Here is a 24,476-nt window from a genome sequence, read left to right as displayed (position 1 = left end):
GGCACTGATAGTCGTATTTTGTCGATTGTTTATGGCTTTAAAGCACTGATGCTTGTATTTTGTTCATTGTTTGTGGCTTTTGGTCACTGACAGATATATTTTGTTCATTGTATATGTCTTTTGGGTTCTGATGGTCGTATTTTGTTCATTGTTTATGATTTTGGGGTACTGATACCCATATTTTGTTAATCATTTATGGGTTCAGAGTACTTATGATCGTATTTTGTTCATTGTCTATGGCTTTTAGGCACTGATGGTCGTATTTTATTCATTGTTTATGGCTTGTGCACTGATAGCTATATTCGTTGTTTATGGTTTTGGGGTACTGATATTTGTATTTTGTTCAAATTTTATGGCTCTTGGGCACTGATAGTTTTATTTTGTTCATTGTTTCTTTTTGCTTATGAGCATTGATAGTCGTATTTTGTCGTTATTTATGACTTTTGAGAACTGATTGTAATATTTTGTTCTTTGTTTATGGATTTGGGGTACTGATAGTCATATTTTGTTCATTGTTTATGGCTTTTGGGTTCTGATAGTCGTATTTTGTTCATTGTTTATGGTTTTTGTGCACTGATAATTCTATTTGTTCATTTTTCATAGTATTGTGGTACTGGTACTTGTATTTTGTTTATTGCTTTTGGGCACTGATGGTCGTATTTTTTATTATTTATGGCTTTTGAGAACTGATAGTGATATTTTGTTCTTTGTTTATGGATTTATGGTACTGATAGTCGTATTTTGTTCATTGTTTATGGTTTTTGTGCACTGATAGCTCTATTTGTTCGTTTTTTATGGTTTTGGGTACTTATACTTGTATTTCGTTTATTGCTTTTGGGCACTGATGGTCGTATTTTGTTCAAGAATTAAGGCTCTTGGGCACTGAAAGTTTTATTTTGTTCATTGTTTATGGTTTTTGGGCACTGATAGTGATATTTTGTTCATTGTTTATGGCTGTAGGGTACTGATGATCGTATTTTGCTCGTTTTCATGGCATTTGGGTTCTGATGATCAAATTAGTTCATTTTTATGGTTTTTTGGCCACTGATAATCGTATTTTATTCTTTGTTTATGGCTTTTAGGCACTGATAGTGATATTTTGTTCGTTGTTTATGGCTTTTGGGTACTGATTGTCATAATTTGTTCGTTGTTTATGGTTTTGGGGTACTAATAGTCTTATTTTGTTCATTGTTTATGGCTTTTTGGTACTGATAGTCGTGTTTTGTTCATTGTTTTTGGCTTTTTGGAACTGATAATCGTATTTTGTTCTTTTTTCTGGCTTTTTGGTACTGATAATCGTATTTTGTTCATTGTTTTTGGCTTTTTGGTACTGATAGTCATATTTTGTTCATTATTTATAGCTTTCTGGCACTGATAGTTATATTTTGTTTATTGTTTATGGCTTTAAAGCACTGATGGTTGTATTTTGTTTATTGTTTATGGCTTTAAAGCGCTGATGGTTGTATTTTGTTCGTTGTTTATGGCTTTTGAGCACTGGTAATCGTATTTTCTTCATTGTTTGTGGCTTTTGGTCACTGATAGATATATTTTGTTAATTTTGTATGTCTTTTGGATTTTGATGGTCGTATTTTGTTCGTTTTTTTATTTTGGGGTACTGATACTCATATTTTGTTCATCATTTATGGCTTTTGGACACTGATAGTTGTATTTTATTCATTGTTTATAGCTTTTGAGTATGGATGGTCGTATTTTGTTCGTTTTTTGTGGCTTTTTGGCACTGATGGTCGTATTTTATTCATTGTTTATGGCTTTAGGGTTCTGATGGCTTTTTTCAATAATTATTGCTTTTGGTTACTGATGGTCATGTTTTGTTTGTTGTTTATGGTTTTGGTGCTCAGATACTTGTATTTTATTTATTGTTTATTGCTTTTGGGCACTGATAGTCGTATTTTGTTCATCGTTTATGGCTTTTGGTACTGATATTCATATTTTCAAATTATATCAGTCACTTGTTTATCGGATCATATTGGTTTTTAGACTTAAGAGTGATATCCAGTCTTATGTCTGATTGCTCATTGATTTTTGTTTTGGGTGTTGTGCTATATCGTATGAGGTGTTATACAACTTTTATAGGCTGTCATTAGCTCTTATTGGCTGTTGTGCTGTACCGTATGAGGTGTTATAGTACGCGTAGTGGCTGTCATTAACTCTTGTTGGTTGTTGTGCTGTACCGTATCAGATGTAATATTCTTACGGGCTGTCATTAGCTCTTGTTGATTGTTGTGTTCTACTTATCAGGTGTTATAGTAGTCCTACAGGCTGTCATTAGCTCTTGTTGGTTGTTATGCTATATTGTATCAGGTTTTATAGTTCTCCTACAGGCTGTCATTAATATTTGTCATTTTTAAGCTGGTCTAAACGCTGACAAGATGATCTCTAAGTAGCTTTCCATAAACTCTAGTTTTCCAAGGCTTTGTTAAGATGGGTGTAACATATGGTTGTTTTCTCTGTAAGCATCTGTACTGGTATTTGGAGATTGACGAAGTAGAGATTTTGTGATTTGGATTGTATTTTTGTCAAGCACCGAATCCACCTAGTGTTGTCACTTTATATTATATAGAGCTTCTGTGTATTAGAATGTCAGGTCAGAACACGGGACTGGATACTGTTTACTTTGGATATATTCTTGTATATTCTGCAGGTCAGCTTTTCGTGGCAGGTGCCAGATTGTCTCGACTCTTAGGATTTTATATCTCATCACAGTAATTTAACTGTTCTGTTCTTGACAAGATAGCTAAAGTTCTTTTAACATCAGAGCGTTTGTTTCTTGTCACAGTACCAGTCAGATAATCAGCATCGCTGTCGTTTTTGCCTTCTGTTCATTAAATTTCTGACCACCATGGAGGATCAACCAACGTTAGTATTGTCTGAGCTTGGACTCGCCTTCTCTGACATTAGGTAAAGACTTAACATTGGATGGTTACAGTAAGCCTTATTAGGTACGTTGTTTGAGGAGTCAGTTGATTAAAAATGAAATTGTATAACAAAGTTTACTATTCGCGGTTTATATATTTTTGGTTAGTAAATGAATCTGTTTACTGTTTTTATATTTTTGTTTGCTAAATGAATTTGTTCGCGGTCTTGATTTGTCATGCTGATTTAGTCGTGTAGATTTTGTGATGTTTAAAACACCAGTTAGCTGATAGTGTTATAAATTTAAGTTGCTTGGTAAAAGAATACTTTTAATTTTCGCGATAAATGAACTGAAATTTGTTTTGTTATTGTAAAATTAATTTGATTGTAATATTTTGAATAAAATTTAGTTTTATGCGCTTCTTTTTAATGTTGCGTTTTTCTCTCGTATTTACTTGTTGTCAGATCTATTTGTTTTGTTTGGGACTTGTGCGAATGATTGATAAGAAATTGTAGGACTTCAGTCGATTGTTACTAATTCGAAATTATAATCACAACACGTCGATTAGACTTACGTTACAACAGTTAGCGTTGGATCAGAATTTATCCTAATTCCTATATAACACACATTATTCGAAGTGTGCAATATATGTCTATAATTAGTTCTAGTTAGCATATACAACGATATATCTTCTAGTATTTTAGGCTAAGAATTTCGAACTGATATAGCCATGAAAGCAGCACAGAACGGCCACGGCAGCTTTTAGTATTTACATATAACAAAAAATTTCTCGAAATCCCTACACCAAGCAGCTGCCTTCAGACGTGTTTTTTATGATTTTTTTTAAGAATCTACACCTCCTCTACTTTTCTTTAGGCAACATTGTACCGTTGTGGATCAATAAGTAGAACACGTTTCTTGACAATCACATTAACCTCTATAGCTGAATTTCCAAATGCAATGAAAGAAATGGTTGGCCTGGTAATATTGCAGAAACTTAGAATATTTTTCTTTAAAATTGTAAACTGTAGCAGCATGCTGTTTGTTCGTGGATATTTGTTTTACTTGGGTTGAAAAGACTGGAGAATTAGTAACTTTCTAAAAGAAAAATTCCATAGTTTAGGTAACTTTATTCAAAATACGCCATCACAATGTCGATAAATGCTAGAAGGAAAAGCTGAGCGACTTTAATCACTTGGATATAGTAATAGTATAGTTGAGCTTGAGGTCCTTAGGACTAGCAATGTGTAGTTCGGTAGTAGAAGACAAAGCTGGTCAGAAATCAATACTCTCGTTCTCGGGAGACTCTGTGCCTGCATCATAGACCAAGACAAGCTTTAACTCTCCGTATCAGCTGGTGCACTTCGATAAGGCTGAAGGGTGGGTACTAAGAAAACCTGATATCTAGAGAATGGGGAGCAACGGAAAATTGCTGGTATGAAACCATCTGATTACCATCTCATCATGATAGAACACAAATAATTCTCGTTAGCAAGGATTTTCCTAAAGTTCATTCAAATTGAAGAACCTGCTAGTCTTCTTATTGTCGTTCCTGTCGATCACCAAGTATTGAAATTATTTATCATTGCTATTATTTTTTTCTTTCAGTATTCATTAAACAATATATAAGATATGTAGGTGTTTCTCTACTGTCAGACAGTCATTCTATCTATTTAATAAAGTTTACATAAGACGCAGTATTAAAACTAAGTTTCGTAGTTTGAAATTATCTTGAAAACTTCTACGATTTTTTTATGCTTCTGTGTCAGCATTGTGTATTTAAAATAGCACGTGCACTTCAGCTGTTAGAATGTCTTGGTAACTTGGCTTAGGTGTATTTAGATAGAGGAATTGTATTTTTTTTAAAGGATTGTTGTGTCACAAAGGATCCGAAGTAGTGTACGTATAACCAAAACATGCATCACTGTGAGATTCATTTAAATAGAAAAAAAACAAGTTTCAGGTTTAGAATTTAAAGTCTGTGTTTAAAAACAGAAGAAAATGTATTTAGAATTTTACAGGGAAGGCCAAACGCCACAGTACAGTTCGTATTAAAGAAAATATGACGAATATAATTGAAACCAATTATTAGGATTAGATAATATATAAAGTATTCGTATGAAGTTGGGATAATTCACAAAATATTGACTTGGTATGGGAAAAATATTCAAACATTACACGGAGATCAAATGAACACTAAAGTGTTTGAATCAGTGTGATAATTAATACAAAGTTGTTGCTCTTTCGTTGGCGTGTTCCTGTAAATTATCTGGTTGAAGTAATTTGACATCCAGACTACGCAACAATCACAAGTTAGGTTATCTCTTCTTTTAACTTTTCTATGATATAAGCCTTAGCCGTTGTACACTGCTTTAAATTGTCGTAGGCCTACGTTGCAGTTGGCGTAAAGTAATAACACTGAGGTTAGATAATATGTAAAGTATTAACAAGGACGGGAGATAATTTACAAAGTGTTGACAAGGTGTGGGTGATAATGTATGAGGCACTGTTGTAGGCGACTTTTTAAAATTTAAACGTTTATATTGTTGTTTCGCCGAAAGGAATGTTGAATTCACGTGATGAGCATGTGTTGTCTAAATTCAGTGTCACGAGTTAGGCCCATCCAAACATGTGCCCTGCAAGTGTTAAGTCAGCAATAACAAACTCTGGAACTGAAACAACAACAAAAAAGGTTGTTGCACATTAGGGGTGGTGCAAAATGTGAAGAGGTCGAACAAATAGTGAACGAGCTGTTAGAATCGTACTTTCTGAGTAAAAGTACTCGTCCCCAGTGAAGGGAAAAGTTTAAGTTAATCTACCAGTTTAAATTATTTCATGGGCATTAAAAAGGTCAATTGTGTTGCACTTTTGGTTTCATTCATAGCTAAAGCTCTGAGTAACACTGCGAAAAGTAACTGTCGAATATTTCAGTCACGTTAAGAGCCGCTCAACAATAACATAACAGTAAATCTACATTTTTATTGTTTTAAGTCACGTCACATTTTGTGTAAATGATAGTGTGATTGATTTCTAACAATTTAGTATAGAATGTCCTGCTTGTGAGATAAAATTTGACATCAGTATTCATACATGTTCTATTGTCATTTCAAAAGTGAATATTGAGCTTTGCTTGAGTGTGCAAATGGAAAACAGATTAATTCTCCGACAGACACCACGATTCTCAATATATCTAAATAAGTTTACAATATTAAGTAAACATTTCTATCTGCACAGAGAGTGGTAACCTTGCTGTACGTTAAAAGTAGTGTTGTTTTGATGCAGTTATATATGGTGTAATGCCAAAAACAAAATAAACAGTGTTAAAATAAATAGTCATGTGCTATTAAGTCTTAATTAAATATATAGTTTCTAAATGACATGGAGAAAATTGGTAATTACTATGATTGTCTCTTTTTTACTCACACCCTAACAGTTAGTTGCTCATGACATCTATTATGTCTGTTGTATTTCAACTTGCCTGATGAGCTCTGTATTTTGTTGAAAGGCCTCTTCACTACTGGATGTGTACAGTTGTAGTGTGTTTGACATGCTTTTCTTCATGTATTCTGATAATTTTACTTTTCTTTGACCACAGATTCCAGCAGGTTCTGCATGCATACATCCACAGAAGGGGACCAGACCAAAGTGATGTCAACAGAGTTAGCATGCTTTGGTGGAGTAACTCTTTAATATCTGCAATTTTCATGGAGATTATAAGTTGATTATGGAGTTAGATTAGTTCATTTCTGCAGTAAACTGAAGATACCAGAGGCATCAGACATGCAAGAGAAGTTGGCAAGTAAGTGACTGTTTAGTGTTATTTGTGAAGTTACATCTTGTGTTTTTTATATAAATTTGTAAAACTTAAAGTGTAAGGAGTAAAACACTTTTGATATTGTTAAGTAGTCCTTTTCATTCTTTTTTAACCAGTAAGGAATAGAACCTGCCCATTAAGTAAAACAGTTCCAACACTGATTACAAAAGTGGGATTGAACCAATAATTAGAACTGTTCCAACACTGATTACAAAAGTGGGATTGAACCAATAATTAGAACTGTTCCAACACTGATTAGAAAAGTGGGATTGTCACAATAATTAAAACAGTTCCAATATTGATTACAAAAGTGGAATTGACCCAATAATTAAAACAGTTCCAATATTGACTACAAAAGTGGAATTGATCCAATAATTAAAACTGTTCCAACATTGATTAGAAAAGTGGGATTGCTTTAATTAAACTGAAATTAAGACTGAAGACCAGAATAGTAACACCTGCTTGAAACAAGTTTGAAAACTTGTGAGAAATAAATTAATGAAGCAGTGGAAAGACTATGAAGAAGAGAAAAAAGACTGAAAATTAAAATTAGATGAAGAAGAGAAAGACAAAATTTAACAATCAAGAAAAAATAGACAGAAGGTTAAAATAATAATTACAGAAATGACAAAATTTATAGAAGAACTGAGAAAATGTTGAAACATTCATAGAAAATGTACAGAAACCAATAACAATATTCAAATAATTACATCACTGAAGTATGGAAGGGCTATAACAAGTTCAACAAAGTTTAGAAAATGAAATACTAAAGATATAAACGAAATTTGAAAAGTAAAAATAGAGATTAATGCCAGAACAAAACATGTGGAAACTGTGTTGATAATTACAAGGATCAAATCGACCACATTTCTACATTTGTTCAAGAATGCTAAATTGAAGCAATATTAACACTGCCATATGGAGTGAGATGATCCATCTTATCTACTCCTGTTACCACCACATCTATGAATCTCATGGACTACTTAAGATACATCATTATTTCATCAAGGTATGGAACTTAGTAGACCAGTCCAACAAGAACAAATGATAGAAAGTTAACATGGGAAGCATGCCAGAGACAATTTGAAATAACTTTCGATATACTTGAATGGAATGATGAAGTTTCCCGTTTTAGTGCAGGTTAGATTGAACCAGTATTAACACATGTAGGACACTTTCCAGAAGAGAGAAGTAAAAACTACCAACCTTATTGACTGGCTTATGAAAGAAATTTTGGGGTGCCAAAGTAAAAAAAAAAAAACTTTTAAAGCAAAATTTAGGTACAGAGTAAGAAGATATGACGGGACCTTAGACAAAGTTACAGAAGATTTAGAAAGACTTGCCATTAAATTGATAGTTAGTTTAAAGAAATTGTGTTTTAAAAGAAACTTTCCCGGTGATGAACCAGTTAGATTTGCAGATAAGCAATAAATACCACACGGAAATTTAAAGATCGTCAGGTGAAATAATGTGGAAGCAAGTAATGACATCTTTCAATATCATCACAGTGGGTGGAGCACTAGTTTTATTCTTTCAGTGATTCACCTGAAGAAAGACCCACCCACCAGTTAGTGATGATAATTAATATGACTTAATGCTATTTTTGTACTATAAGAAAAGAAAACCAATTAAAACCTAGGTAAATACAAATTAATTAAATTATTTGTTTATCAAAATAACTCTTTTACTGTTAAGGATTTACTGATTCGAGTACCCGATTATGAACATTAAAGTTACCTTATCTTTAATTATTGTGTTGTTGAAGGCTATGTTGTTGTTGTTTTTGTTCTTAATATTGAAGATTGTATTATTTAGGTGCTGCTGTCAGGTGATGAGCGCGTGGCTTAATGTAGAAAATTTTCTGAAACTATTAGGAAATTATTCGAAAGTAAAACATCTACAGAGACACAATGTAATGAAGGTACCAGTTTAACCCTGACACAGACACAACGTTATGAAGGTACCAGTTTAGGCCTGACACAGACACAACGTTATGAAGGTACCAGTACAGCCCTGACACAGATACAACGTTATATCGTCAGGGTGCTAGTTTTACGCTGATACGATAATAGAGACAATATTATGAGGATACCAATTTAACCCTAAAACAGACACAACGTTAACATTAAAGCACTCTGCTAAATTACGATAGGAACAATATGAAAGTTTCTTCGTGGAGCCTCTGCGAGAATACACTCTTGTTTTATAATCTGTTTTTGAATATGTTTCATGTATATATTTAATCATATGCAACTGTATATTCTTTCAGCAGAATGATTTTAGGTTTATCCATATACGTCAAAGTTGTTTGAACCATTTTATTTTGTAGTTAACTAATTTTATACTATTTGAATGACTTGTATAAAAATATTGGGCTACTGAAGTTCGGAATGAGGGCAAAATAGTTTATTAATAACAAAGATCCACAAAATGTTTGGGATCAAATCACCATCTTTATTATAATAGTATTTATTTAAATAGAGAATTTCTATCTAAAATAATACAAAATAATTCAAATCGCAAACGCCGAAATCAGTAAGTCCACTTGTTTCAGGCCTGACGTTAGTTAAGCCTTTATTAAATATAGCCTATATTCGATAAAGGAATACATTAACATGTCTACACTTTTTTGTGTTAGTTTAGTTAGGGCTAATCTCTACTATATTTACTACTATTAACAAATAAATGTATAATGTTATTTTACGACCTAACATTAGACCTTTTTATAAATTAGATAAGCTTTTAATATGTTGTACAAAATGTCTCTGACACCCACCGTTTGTTTACATGCGTTGAAATAAGTGCGCGCGCATTTTGAGGACAGACAAAAACTGAGTGTTGTTATGATAGTTTTCTTTTGTGTTTTCACTCCTGATTTTATCCCATCATAACAATTATTGCTAAAAATTAATATTTACATAAAAGTAAAATATTTGCACCCTTTGTTGAACAGCCTGCTACTAGTTCGACTCGCAATCTGTAGGTCTCAAGTTTGAATCCCATCATCGAATTTGCTCGCCCTTCAGTTAATCTCAATTTTCGTTGGTAAAAAGGTAGCCATAGAGTTGGTGGTATTGATTAGCTGCCCTCCTTGTAGTTTGTCACTTCTAAATTAGACACAGCCAGCGTAGGTAGCGCTTGCGTAGCATTGCAGAAAATTTAACAAAGCATTAAACAGCTCGGTTGTTTTTGTGAAGTACAAACTACACAATGTGTTACCTGCGTTGTGCCACCTTGGATATCAAAACTTGGTTTTTAACGTTATAAGTCTTCATCATTATAGATTTAGGTCTCGGTAATTTTCTACTAACACACAGAGAGGGATGGGTTCAGTTCGAGTATATATATATATTTTACGTCACGTGTTTGATACGATTAGTATTTGTTCGAGAATACTACGGACTTGAAATGTAAAAACCAAACTAGGAAATGATTCCTTGGTGACCACTGTTAGATGGAACGTGTATGCGATGCAATAAAAGGTTTCTTTCCGCTCCAAAAGTTTGCAGAGACGGTAGCATTAACAGTGAAGCCTCGCGCGCCCATCTTTTTATTTTTGATGCATGAGATAATTTTTAAAGAGTTACATCTAATTGATTTTCTTTCGTTTGTTTGTTAACATATTTATGTCTGATGTATAACACCCTTGTATGCCTCACGTAGTAGTGGTAAAATGCTTTTTTTTTTCTTTTCTTTGTAGCATGAGCCTACAATGTGCAAGGGAACTTCAGAAATCCATGGGCCCCTGCGTGGCCAGGTGGTTAAGGCATTAGATTCGCAATCTGACTGTCGCGGGTTCGAAATCCGTCACACCAAACATGCCCGCCCTTTCAGCCGTGGAGGTGTTATAATGTTTCGGTCAATCCCATTATTCGTTAGTAAAAGAGTAGTTCAAGAGTTGGTGGTGGTGTATAGCTAGCTGCCTTTTCTCTAGCTCTACACTGCTAAATTAGAAATAGCTAGCGCAGGTAGCCCTCGTTAGGTTTGCACGAAATTCAAACCAACCTATCAAACAAACAGAAACGCATGGTTAGGATCGTTGCATACACTGGCCACGTTTCGTAACTGACATAAGTATAATGTACTCTGCTCATATCTTGAACAATTTAACAACATGATTCAATATTGTGTCGAAAATGAAAGTATATGTAAGTCTTAAAATTAGATCGTATAATCTAATATCCTTAAATTACACACTGTTTGTTTATCAAAATATCATATAATACCAAAGAAGGGTTTAACAACGCTTATAGAAAATAAATAAAAACAGCTCTTCAGATCCTGGAAGGCTGGGAGACTAAACCGCAAATGAAAACAAACTTTTTAGAAGTAGAAGAATTAGAAGATTTTAGCGTAAACGAAATCAAACTTTGAAGATCGGGAACAGTCAGATCTAGAAGCGTAGGGAGATCACTATAGAAGAACCAAACATCCAAATCTAGAAGTGGAGAAAGACCACTATAAATCAAGCTAAATAGTAAGGATGAAAGAACTGGAGACTGTTATAAATGAAACTAAATAATAAGGATCAAAACCGAGTATTCAGATCTAGGAGTGTAGGGAGACCTCTATAAAGTAAAATAATAATGAGGATCAAAAGAGTATGAGATTACTACGAAAGAACCAAGTATTCAGATCCAGCAGTGTAGGAAGACCTCTATAAAGTAAAATAAATAATGAGGATCAAAAGAGTATGAGATTACTACGAAAGAACCGAGTATTCAGATCTAGGAGTGTAGGGAGACCTCTATAAAGTAAAATAATTAATGAGGATCAAATGACTAGGAGATTACTATGAAAGAACCAAGTATTTACATCTAGCAGCGTAGAAAGTAAAATAAATAATGAGGATCAAAAGAGTAGAAGCTTACTATGAAAGAATCAAGTATTCAGATTTAGGAGTATAGGGAAAATACTTTAAAGTAAAAAATGACGGTAAAAATATTAGGAGGCTACTCTAAAAAATCGTTGAGATTTTGCAATATAAAGAGACCACTATCAATTATCTAAATAATGAGAATCAAAAGAGTTGGAGGTCACTTTAAGACCTTACAGTGACACCTAGCCAAAGCAATTCGACTGATCCCTTAAAAACTACCAAAAAGTAGAGAGAGATGGCACATCATCAGATAGTGAATTTCATCAGGTCCAACCAATGTACTGCCAGACCAATGAACAGCAAACTTAAATTCCATCAGTGTAAATGGGCGATTATAGTTTTAGAGGCAATCAGCTCAAAAGGAAAGTTGCAATCACTCTTCTCAAGTTTCGATGACTAAGAAAGCAAGAAAAAAAACAGAAGTGCTAGATGCTCGACAAGAGCTCTTGTCGAGAGTTTGGGCGATGCTATGGACATCAGCAACTTCCTGGCTATTCAAAAGCAAGATGGAAAGGAGACGAGAAGTCTACTTCCTACAGACCTTCCAAATATTTTCTCACATGATTTTGGTATTGGTTGTAGAAAAATGCCAATTGTGAACTTAATCCAAGATTTCTTTTGACATTGTCGTCTAACTACCCTGCACAGACATGTACCCACTGGAAAGCAGTATGGTTCAGAAGAGTGGTGGGAAAAGTGCAAAAGATATCCCAAGCCTGTTTTTGAGCCTTCTGTACATCTTGATAGGCAAACCTCTACCATGGAGAAGGGTACCGTAAATAGCGTGTCGATGTTTTAGGAATCGATAGAACAGTTGTCTTACAAAATACAGTCAGTCACTGCTGCTATGCAGTCATCTGTCGATGGCAGGATAAATTCCGAGAGAGCAGTGAAAGAGGGCCAATTGGCTTGGTCCAATGTCCTCGGAAGGTCGCGTGTTGAGTGGCACCGACCATGCCAATATCCATCAAAATGATAGGAAAAGGATCAGTGCCACGTGGGTCTCCGTCAGCATTCCAGGAAAAACAAGATAAAAGTGAAGGGAAGCAGATATTAGGACCAATAGCAATAAAATACTGGCTATATGCATGAAAATAAGTAGAAGAACTAGTATTGAAAGAGAAAGGTTTTGATCTGAGACCATATTCTTTGTGGAATTACCATTTTCATGTACATCAGCACCACCCCAGTGGGGATTAGAATGAGGCCTATCGACCTCCATGGATTCTACTCTTGGACAAGTGGGTAGGAACTATCAGTAGATGTAGATTCCAGTGATTGAAGGCACCAACGAATAACTTCTCTACATCTTGGGGCTGAAGAAGGTGGAGTCAAGATGACGCCAAAAGCTGGGGCCAAAGGAAGTGGGCCTGGGCAGTCATTGGAAGGAATAATGGAACAGAAAGTGGAGTAGGCACTGACTTCTAAACACGCTTATCCTCGGAGGGCAAAAGGCTCCTCACGTGGTTTGAGAATGCCTCTATTTTAGGAATTGAAAGATTTGTCTGAACTCTCAAAGTAGCAGTGAAACATAGTGCAACAGCATAAGTCCGAGATGGAGTTGGGGACATTGACTTTTGAGCCTTAGAATAAGAAATGCTGTTAATTATTTTTTACACTGTTTCTCTCTCTCCTCCATACATCTGTGGCATAAACGAAACTAAGAGGGAGTGAGAGCCACTACAATTAACACATTGAGGTTCCAGTTTGCACTCATAATCGTCATGGTCTATGACACAGCATCGAGCATGTCAAAGAACCACGTCATGATACCTTTGAGTAACAAAACCACTGATATAGGAAAAATCTGAGAGGGTTGGAAATATATGTCCATACCTTACAGTTCAGATAAACTAAACAATGAGGATGAAAAGAGTAGGATACTACTATAAATGTACCAATTATTCACATGTAGAATGTAGGACAATCATTGTAAGTTAACCTAAATATTGGGGATTTCAAGAGCTGTAGGCTATTATAAACTAACCAAACATTTAGACCTTAGTGTATAGGGAGACCAGTACTTGTTAAATTAAATAATGAAGATCAAAGGTACAGTAGACTATTATAGAGGGACTAAAAATTCAGATCTAGGAGTGTAGAAAGACCGCTATAAATTAAATATTAAGGGTCAAAAGAGGAGGAAACTGCTATTAAAGAATAAAGTATTCAGATCTAGGAGAATAGGAGAAGCACTACAAATTAGTTTAAATATTAAGGATGAATAGTGCAATAAGTAGACTAGTACAAAAGAACCAAGCATTCAGATCTAGGGAGAAAGTATATTAAACTGAATAAAGAGGAATGAAAAGAGTAGGAGACTGTTTTCAAAGAAACAATGATTGAGACCTAAGAGTTTAGGAAGCTCACTATAAAATAAAATAAACATTAAGGATCAAAAGATTAGGATACTACTATAAAAATACCCCTCATTTAGATCTAGGAATATAGGAAGACCGTGATAAATTGAACAAAATATTGAGAATAAAGAGAGTAGAAAATTGTTATAAAGGAATCGACCATTTAGACCTTTAAGAGTAAAGATACCACTATGAATTAAAATAAATTTTGAGGATGGAAAACGCATTGGACTAATATAAAGGATCCAGTCATTTTTACCAAGGAGTGTAGGAATAGAACTATAAATTAGACTAAGTACTGAGGATCAAAAGTGCTGGAGACCACTGTAATGGAGCTGGCATTCAGATCTTGGAGTATGGGGAGACCACAATAAATTAAATAATATGGATCAAAGTAGCAGTAGAATACTATGAAAGAACCGAGCCTTCAGATACAGTAGTTCAGATACGAATGTAAATTAAACTAAATAATGAGGATAAAATGAGTAGAAGAATACTATAAAAGGCCCAATCATTAAGATCTAGGAGTGTAAGGAGAACACTAAAAATTAACCTAAATATTCTTGATAAAAATAATAGAAGACTACTATAAAACAGCCAGATCTAGAAGTGTAAATTAACCTAAGTATTGAGGATCTAAAGGACAGGAGACTACTGTACAAGAACCAATTAATCAAATGCAGTTATGTAGGGAGACCAATTTAAACTAAATCATGAAAATCAAAAGAGGAGGAAAATACTATAAAATAACCAGCCAGTCGGATCTAGAAGTGTAGATACACCACTATAAGTTAAAATAAGTAATGAGGATCCCAAGATGAAAATGCTCCAATAAACAAGTAAAAAATTCAGATATTGTATTGAAGGGAAATCCCTATAAATTAATCTAAATAAGTAGGATAAAAAGAACAGCAGGCTACTATAAATGGGATTTAAGAATTCGGATCTGGGAGTGTAGGGAGACCACTATAAATAAATAAATAAAATAATAAGAATGAAAAGTACAGGAGGCTACTATAAAAGAGCCAAATTTTAAGATACAGGAGAATAGCAAAATCAATATAAGTTCATCTAATTATTGAGGATCAAAAGAGTATAGGACTACTATTAAAGAATCAATCATTCAGATCTAGCAGTATATGGTTAGAACTATAGATTAACCTAATATTCAGGATACTATAAACAATTCAGTCAGACGGATCTAGAAATGTAGAGAGATCTCTTTAGATTAATACTTTGTTATTTGGCGCTTATTGGCGCAAAGGAACTTGACCATCTGCGCCAAACAACTAGTAAAAAGGTAAAAGGAAAAGTATTATAAAAGTTGGATAAAATAAATAAATAAAAACCAATGTCTAAAGTTCAGATGAAAGATCTGAATAGAATTAAAAAGATTTATGGCCTATAACAAGTTAAAAACACAAGATGTTTGAAAGTTTCGCCAATGCCGCTGTCGAACGTCAAAGGTAAATCCTTAGAAAAGACGTGGCAAAAATGATGCTGTCGCTCACGGTCTTAACAACGGCACGACAGTAAAACTTGGTTTATTGTGACTTATATGTCACTAATGCCACACATTGGTATATCAGTCTCAGATTAAAAAACGATTAGTTAAAAAATTCTGACCAGTGCATAGATTAGTTAGGACATCTTCCGAATCTTGTGGAAACAAGATGGCGAAATAACTGCAGAAGGTTTGATCTGGAAAAGTTTGTTATGATGTTGCTCACTCCCCGTCGACTGCCAACTGGCGCTAGACCGAGCCTTCTATAAAAGACTGTAGCTTGTATATAGGATAGGAAAGTCTGTGGTGGCACCAGAGCAGGCAGACTTAGTCGCAGTGTTCGGGAACTCGTTCCCGCGGATACCAACATGGCAAGGTATCCATAAAAACTAGATAGAAACAGAAGATAAAGAAAAATGGGCCAGTCGTTTTACAATATCGAGAAGTACTGGGCGAGATCTAACGCTAAGCGAATCCATGGCCAGTATAGTGCAAAGAGAGTCTGTAAATAATACAGTTGGTGTACTGCATTGCTTCCACATGATCCAAAATAAGAGAAATGGTATACATCTCGAGAGTAGACGCAGAAACTGTAGAGGGGAACCATCGAGCCACTTTAAGTTATGGTAGATCCCACAGAGCTAACATAAATGGAAATGGAAGAATGGTTCGAAAGATGTTGGGCAAAGAAAAGACGGTACCTCCAATTGGGAGTATCTCTTTCCTGAGATGGTTCAAAGTCATTGATGGTCATGGTAATAAACCATAGCAGGATGGGTTGATCAGTGGAGACAACTATATCATCCATTTACACACCCCACTCAGCCAGCTGTTCTTTGATACAAGGTCAAAAGGAAAAATGGCAGACCATCTATTCTGAAAAATAGCCCACTGAGGAAGGAAGACACAACCCCACGTAAGATGTTATGGTAAGGATCGAAGTTTAATGGCATACTGCAAAGAAAGGTGCAAATGTTAGAAGTGAAAACGAGGTTCGTGGGACTCGATATACAAACTCTGGTCTAGAGAAGAGCAGAAAGCTTGTTTGCAGAGCAGAAACCCCAGATGGAGTCCAGCATCCTCAAGGCCAAAGTCCTGGCATAACCATATACCATAGATCCATGATCTAGTTTGGAACAAATGAGGTCACAATAAAGCATATAATATCTATTTGCTCTCTAGGAGGTGGAAGAGAGGACACATAGAGGATATGAGGAATAAATTTCAGCTTATGATCAAAGATAAGCCCCAAGAACTTAGCTTCAAGGACCACCAGAAGAACAAAACACTGAGACGGAGCTCAAGATCAGGGTTTATAACCCATTGGCAGCAAACGTGCATGCAAACAGTTTTAGAGAAAGAAAAGGCGAAAATCTTTGCATTGGTCCACTTTAACAAGTGATTGAGGAAAGACTGAAGCTTCCACTGAGTAAAGATGTTAAAGTCGTTGATGTAGAGGCTATTCGCAATAGTAGAAGGAAGATGTGTAGTGATAGCATTAAGACACAGCCCTAAGGGACTCCAAGTTCCTATGGAAAAGATTGGAAGAGTGTCAAATCCAAATGGGCTTGGAATTTCCTATCCAGTAAAACGTTCCAGATGGAAATGGATAAATGGTTATATAATGCATATGAGTAAAATGTCGTACCTCTTCATAATGACGTAAACCTTCTAATCGTGAAAAAACATGGAATCAAGTTGTACCCCATTGAGAAAGGCTACCCTGATCGATGATATAAGTCAAATCAGGTGGTCCACGGTGAAGCACTGTCAACAGAACCCACACTAGGTGGGCGAGAGGAGATTGTTTGATTCGAGGAACCAAACGAAACGAACATTAACCATTATCTCTAAGACATTACAGAGACAGCTAGTCAAAACAGGTGGATGATACTTAGAAGGAATATTGGGATCCTTCAGGGGTATATAGAAATGGAGAGCAATAGTCCAGTGTCATGTATCAGGAGAAATGTTCTTCTGCTTGATTGAGGTAAAATCTACCAAAATAATAGCAAGAGAGAGAGAGATGGCTCAGCATCACATATGTACTGCCAGACCAATAAACAGCAAACTCGAGTTCCATTAGTGTAAAGGGATTATTATAGTCATAGCGACGATCGTCCTGAAAGGACAGATGGAACTTATTTACCCAAGAAGACAGAAAAATAAACAAGTGCTAGATGCACGAGAAGAGCTTTCACTGAGAGCTTCAGCGATATTCTTTGAACATCAGAAACTTCTTGGCCATTAGAGAGCAAGATGGAAAGGGAATGAGAAATATACTTTCTACTGACCTTCCGCATATTGTTCATGTGATTTTGGTACTGGTGGTAAAAATATGCTAATTGTGAACTTAATCCAAGATTCCTTTTGACTTTGATGTCTAACTGCCATGTACAGACACGAGTCCACTGGAAAGCAATGTGGTTCAGAAGACTGGGATGAGTGCAAAAGGTATTTCAGGTCTGCTTTTGAGCCTTCTGTGCATTCTGAGAGGCAGAACTCTATCGTGGATGAGAATATCGTGTTGAGGTTTTAGGAATAGATGGAGCAGCTATCTGGACAATACAGTCAGTCACTGCTGCCATACAGTCGTCTATCGATGGCAAAATAAAGTTTCGAGGGAGCAATGAAAGAGAATCAGTTGGCTTGGTCCTGTGTTCTCTGAGTCTTGTGGGTTGAATGGCATCGACCATGCCAATATCCATCAAAATGATAGGAAGAGGATCAGTGCTGCGTGGGTCTTCGTCAACATTTCAACAAAAGCAAGAGAAAAGTGAAGGGAAGCAGATAGAAGGATCAATAGCAATAAAAGTCTGACTAGATGCATGAGAGTAAGTAAAAGAACTAGTGTTGAAAGAGAAAGGTTGTGATCTGAGAGCCTAAACACTTAATTTAACTACTCCTTCCATTCGATCAGCATTGCCACCCCTCCATGCACAACTTGTCATTTCGGTATAAAGAAAACTGTTGAAAGATGACTGTAACGAAAGACACATAGGATGATAGGAATCAATCAAGGCTTTAATTATATTCAGATTAGAATGGACACCTGGACAGTTCCACAGTATCAAAGAAGCCATTTTCAGTTCGGTAAAGGGGAACTGGGTGGAGCACCCTTCAGTTTACGATCTCACCGTTTTTATTTATCGACCTCCATTGATACTGTCCTGGATCGAGTGGATGGGTCGCTCGCTGTCTACAGATGATCTCGGGGCCAAAGAAAGTGCACCGGAGAAGACACCAGCAGCTGTGGCCAAAGGAAGCAGACTCGGGCAGTTACTGGAAGGAATGGTGTGGTCAGAAACAGGAGCAGATGTTGACTTCTAAGCTCGCTTATCCATGGAGGGTAAAAGTGACTTCTCGCATGGTTTGAAAACAACTCTATTGGAGGAACTGAAATATCTGTCTACACTTTCACAGTAGCAGTGAAATGTAGTGCAACAGCTTAAAGTCCGAGATGGACTTGGGGTCAATGACTTCTGAGCCTGAGAGTAAGAAATGTTGTTAGTCGTTTTCAAACACCGTCTCTCTTTCTCCTCCACGCACCTGTGGTATAAACAAAAGTAAGAGAGGGTGGGAGCCACTACAATTAACATAGTGAGGATCCAGTTTACATTCATAGTCGTCAAGGTTTTTGACACCGCATCGAGCACATGCTCAAGAACGAAGACGTGATGCTTTCAAATGACCGAACCGTTGGCACTGGAAATATCTGAGAGGGTTGGGAATATGTGTCTATACATTACAGTTCAGATAAATTAAACAATGAGGATCAAAAGAGTAGCATACTACTATAAATGTACCAGTCATTCACATCTAGAATGTAGGACGCTCATTGTAAGTTAACCTAGATATTGAGGATTTCAAGAGCTGAAGACTATTATAAACTAACCACACATTTAGACCTTAGTGTATAGGGAGACCAGTATATGTTAAACTAAATAATGAAGATCAAAAGTACAGTAGACTATTATAGAGGGATCAAACATTCAGATCTAGGAGTGTAAGGAGATCAATATAAATTAGTCTAAGTAATGAGGATCAAAAGAGTAGGAGACAACTATAAAAGAACCAAACATTCTCACCTATGAATGTAGGAAGATTACTATGAAAGGACCCAACATTCTCATGTAACAATGTAGGAAGATTACTATAAAAGGACCCAACATTCTCATATAAGAATGTAGGAAGATTACTATAAAAGAACAAACATTCTCATCTAAGAATGTAAGAAGACTGCAATAAAAGAACCAAACACTCTCATCTAAGAATGTAGAAAAAAGTTGTAAAAGAACCAAACATTCTCATCTAAGATTGTAGGAAGACTACTATAAAAGAACCAAACATTCTCATCTAAGATTGTAGGAAGACTACTATAAAAGAACCAGCCATTCTTGTCTAGGAATGTAGTATACATTCATCTAATTAAGTAGAATTCAGAGTGGCCAAAGTCTCTCTGCTATGACGTTTAATATTAACCTGTTTCTTATTTATTGTGGAAATTTTAAACGAAGTGTGTACACTGTGCGCATTATTGTCATGCCTACAGAATTTCATGATCATACTGCCTTCATTATTTCCCAGTATGGAATCTCCTTTTCATCTACCACCAAATTCAACAAATTCCAACTTATAAAATTTTCTATGTTATTTTCTAATTTAAGGAATCCTTTTTTTATTTATAGTAATCATTTTTTGCACGGTTTAGTTTTCATAACTGTTATTTTAGGGAATAATATATGTCCATCACTGTTGACCCTTTGAACTTAGTTGTAATTAAAAAAACTTACATTCATGTTTCGATAGTCATTATGGTCACAGTACAGTTAGCCCATAGTGTACCTTTGCTCTTAACAGCAAGCAAACAATCTATCACAGTTTTACGTGAAGATGAAGAAAGGAGACTTTTACACGTTACAATTTACAGTTTGTATAAATAAACTAAAGTTCGTATCTTCGAATAGCAGTGTGAAATAAAACACAACTCTAAATAACTTAAAAACCGGTGAGAAATTAAATTTAAGATATTTGGGGTGTTGTGTTATATGAAAGCCACATCGGACTATCTACTGTGTCCATTGAAGAGAATCGAAACCTTTACTTTATCTTGGATACAAAGGCCACTTTCTCACCGGTGTTCACGTCTTTGTGTTTAATGTAACAAACTGACAAGACAGTTATATTCGGGCCACAAAATAAAAACAAATCGAATTTGAGTGGTTGTCTGCACAGACGCTCACGTCATAACTGTGTGTGCTTCCAAAACAACAAACAGCAAGACAAAAAACGTTGGTAATGTTCCATATATCACCAGATATGATACGGATAACCAAAGAAGCATACAACAGAAAATTTAAAAAATGGGGTCATGGGTTAGGGTAATTTATCATCAAAGTAATTTTTGAATATCCATTCTTAATGCCTGCATGTTGTTTAGACCCAACAACCAGTTGGTAAAACAGGGACTCTGAGAGGCTGAAGAAAAAAAACAACAAAAAAGCAAGTGCTGCACTGAATGAAACACGCCACTATGGCCACCCCTATGCTGAGTAGTTGAACTCGTTTTCATGAACTACCTCTACACATAGCCCGAATACTTAAACATGTTTTATATCAAACAACTGTATCTTAATCTCTAGAACCTCTCATTCATAGGGAAACTGGTTGTCTCAGGCTTAAGGTATTCTAGAAATTCTTTCATTAATTTCACAAAAAAAAAAAAAGGAAGAAAGATTGGTAATCTGCAGAAGTGCTTGAATATAGGATGGAGAATATTTTACTTGTATATAGACTGATACATAGTAGTATATAAAGAAATACTAGTATTGTCAGGAGCGTTGGTTATTTACCATTTATACTTGAAACACTTCCTGATTTCATTATTTTCACAGTTTCCACTGAGTGTGTTCTGTAATACCATGCGACATATACTGATGCGACGTGATTTTCACTACTATTCAACTAACATGAACTGATGTGACGTCATTTGCTACTACATTTTCAATTAATATACTGATGTGACGTAACTTTATGCTACATATTCAACTAATGTAGCTTAACGTGACGTCACTTTTTACTGCATATTCAGCTAACATAAACTGATGTAATATCACTTTCTACGACATTTTCAAATAACATATGCCGATGTAGCATTATTTCTACTACATATTTAACCAATACATCCTGATCCTACTGTCTTCATCTTGTTAAGATTCATTTCCTTCCATAGTTTTAACTACACAGACGGGTAACTAGTTATCATGATATAACCAGTATAAAAAGGACACCAAACATATTGTCCTCATCAACTTTGTTCGAAATACAAAAGGTAATACCACGAGACCTGGTCTACCCCTCATCACCCCCGGTGGCTCAGCGGGGGGTGCTTAGGCTTATACCCATAAAATTCGGGTTTTGATACTTGCTTTGAACTGATTACAAGTGGTCTATCATGTAGCTTTATGTTTGTAACAAGAAAGAAACAAGAAGTTTAGAGTTTTATGACTGACATTTTAACATTGACGCGTAGGCTTGGAACAACGCGCACTTTCAACAGCTTTGTAAATTTGCCCAACCAAACCTTTTCCTGTACCATACATATTTTTCCACCATCTATTGTAACGCACATCAGCCGTTCCAGGTTGTACTGAGTTAGTGATTTTTCGACCTCCTTGAAAATGTCCTCACTTGTGGTTGTTTCATGCATACTGTGCACTTCAAAATTAATATTGACTCCACGAATAAACAACAGCAACTGTGAAGTGTCGGACACATCTGTTGACTCATCAAGCGCGTTGGAAAAGCACTTAAACTCTTTGGCCTTGTCTTTCAGCTGAGACACAACATTGCTTCCAATGTACTCAACTTTTCTTCCCTGCTTCAATCATACATAATTTAATTAGCTCACCATCGGTAAAGGCCCGGCATGGTCAGTTGGTTAAGGTACTCGATTCGTAATCCGAGGATTGCGGGTTCGAATCCCTTCGCACCTAGCATACCCTTTCAGCCATGGGGGCGTTATAATGTCATGGCCAATCCCACTATTCGTTGGTAAAAGAGTAACGCAACAGTTGGCAGTGGATGCTGATGACAAACTTTCTCTCTAGTCTCTAGTTAGGGACGGCTAACACAGATAGCCCTCGTATAGCTTTGCGCGAAATTCAGAAAACAAAACAAAAGAACATCGGTAAATGGTTTTCCTCGCTTCACCAATAGGTGTACCACTCAGAAATTTGCTCTTTCTGCAGCATCATTCTAGGCTTTCTTCCCATTAAATACAAACAGTTGTGACGATAAGTAACGTTTCAAGGCTTTGAATTTGTGTGAACGTAGCTTTCCCGTGAACTGAGAATAGTTTCATGAGTGCTTGATTTGGTAATTTCTACGAATGTTCTATTCTTTTATCACTGCGGTAGTCTCGTTACTTATTAATCACAACGTTTTATTATGCGATTCAATAACGAAGTAGTTCACATTACACTGTTCTTTAAGAATACGACATTCAGAATCAACTTTTCTCTTCTTCCCTTGTCATAACATAATACCTAGGAATAGATATGAACTGAAATATAAAATAATCCGAGGGTCGCGGGTTCGAATCCCGGTCGCACCAAACATTCTCCCCTTTCAACCGTAGGGGTGTTATAATGTGATGGACAGTCCCACTATTCGTTAGTAAAAGAGTAGCCCAAGAGTGATGATGACTATCTGCCTTCCCTCTAGTCTTACACTGCTAAATTAGGGACGGCTAGCGCAGATAGCCCTCGTGTAGCTTTGCGCGAACTTCAAAATAAAACAATGGAACATAAAGTAAACAGCAGCATTCACTGACACACGCTGAGATACAAAGGGCATGCGTGGGAAGAAACACGCTGCTTCAGAGCACTGGGATCAATAAGTGAAATGACGTAATACTAAGTAATAGAACGTTTTCCAGCAAATAGAAAAGTGTATCGCACCTAGATTAGCTTTTGTTCAATTTTGTTTTATTTTTTATTTTTATATTATTAAAAATTAAAATGATAGTGAAATAATTTTATTACTTTAATGAACTGTTGGCGGGTCGTATCGCAACTAGATTGGCTTTCACTCGATTACCTTTTTATTTTTTTGTTTTATGATAATAGAAATTATATTATTACTTTAATAAACTGTTGGTGGGTCGTAGTTTGGAGACCACTGAACATCGTCCCCCGAAGGTACAGCGGTAACTCTAAGGAATTTTATTGCTAAAAACAGGGGTTCGATTCCCCTCGGTGGACTCAGCAGATAGCCCGATGTAACTCGTGGGCTCTTAGAAACAATAATGTAATTTTCTCCTGTTTACCTTTTTTTTTTTTGGTGACTAATTGTAAAAATAATTACGATTAATAATATAGAAACGAAATTAATAAATATATAATTAGCTATAATATATAACATTGTGTTATTACCTCTTACTTTAAGTATCTGATGTGTAAAACTGATAATAATTGCAGTTTACTTTCTTTACCTGGTTCACACCTTAATCATCTTTGCCCATAAAAACCTCTTAATTATATAGCAAATGTACCACAGACATGTTTCTTCTAATCCACCTTATCTGATGATCCCTGGTGTCATGCGAAAAACCTCATTGGTACCTGATACGGCAGATGTTGTGTGGTTGGCATATTACTTTCACCTTTGTTTTCAGTAATGGGTTTTTAGACATAGTATGATTATTAACATATTTTATCATAAGTAATATATTCAATCGTGACTTATTTGATTCGGACTGAATAGGCCCTAACAACACAAATATACCACGATATTTAATTGTTACAGAATACATACTCTATTCTGACAGTTGTATCTGACTTAGAATGAACAAGATTGTTAAAGACGAACAGATTCTTTTATTCCACACTGTACAACTGTATTTTAAGCATCGTATTTTCCGGCGTCGAAGACACTCCCCCCCCCCTCATTTTGATTAGCTAAATTTTGAAAAAAAAGATAAACATAAGAATAATGTCCCAGCACTTCCACCAGTCTTACCAAGATGTTTCATGGATTGTTTA

At 35.6% G+C, this 24,476-nt stretch overlaps 1 protein-coding gene across 3 annotated transcripts in view; it reads left to right on the top strand.

Annotated features, from left to right (window-relative positions):
- LOC143239599 (uncharacterized) overlaps positions 1 to 24,476 on the top strand; it is a 123,556-nt gene that overhangs the window by 33,322 nt on the left and 65,758 nt on the right. For 2 of the 3 annotated variants that reach the window (XM_076480836.1, XM_076480828.1), the window contains exon 3: positions 6,471 to 6,674. In XM_076480836.1, the coding sequence (XP_076336951.1) occupies positions 6,656 to 6,674 (19 nt within the window). In that variant the 5' untranslated portion in view covers positions 6,471 to 6,655. Of the gene's footprint in view, positions 1 to 2,797; positions 2,961 to 6,470; positions 6,675 to 24,476 lie in introns of all 3 variants that reach the window. The other variant, XM_076480829.1, reaches the window with a different exon arrangement.

This window comes from Tachypleus tridentatus, chromosome 13 (genome assembly GCF_004210375.1).
Source record: "Tachypleus tridentatus isolate NWPU-2018 chromosome 13, ASM421037v1, whole genome shotgun sequence".
Taxonomy (NCBI): domain Eukaryota; kingdom Metazoa; phylum Arthropoda; class Merostomata; order Xiphosura; family Limulidae; genus Tachypleus; species Tachypleus tridentatus.
Note: the sequence above shows the minus strand (reverse complement) of the source record. Positions and strands in the feature narration are given on the sequence as shown.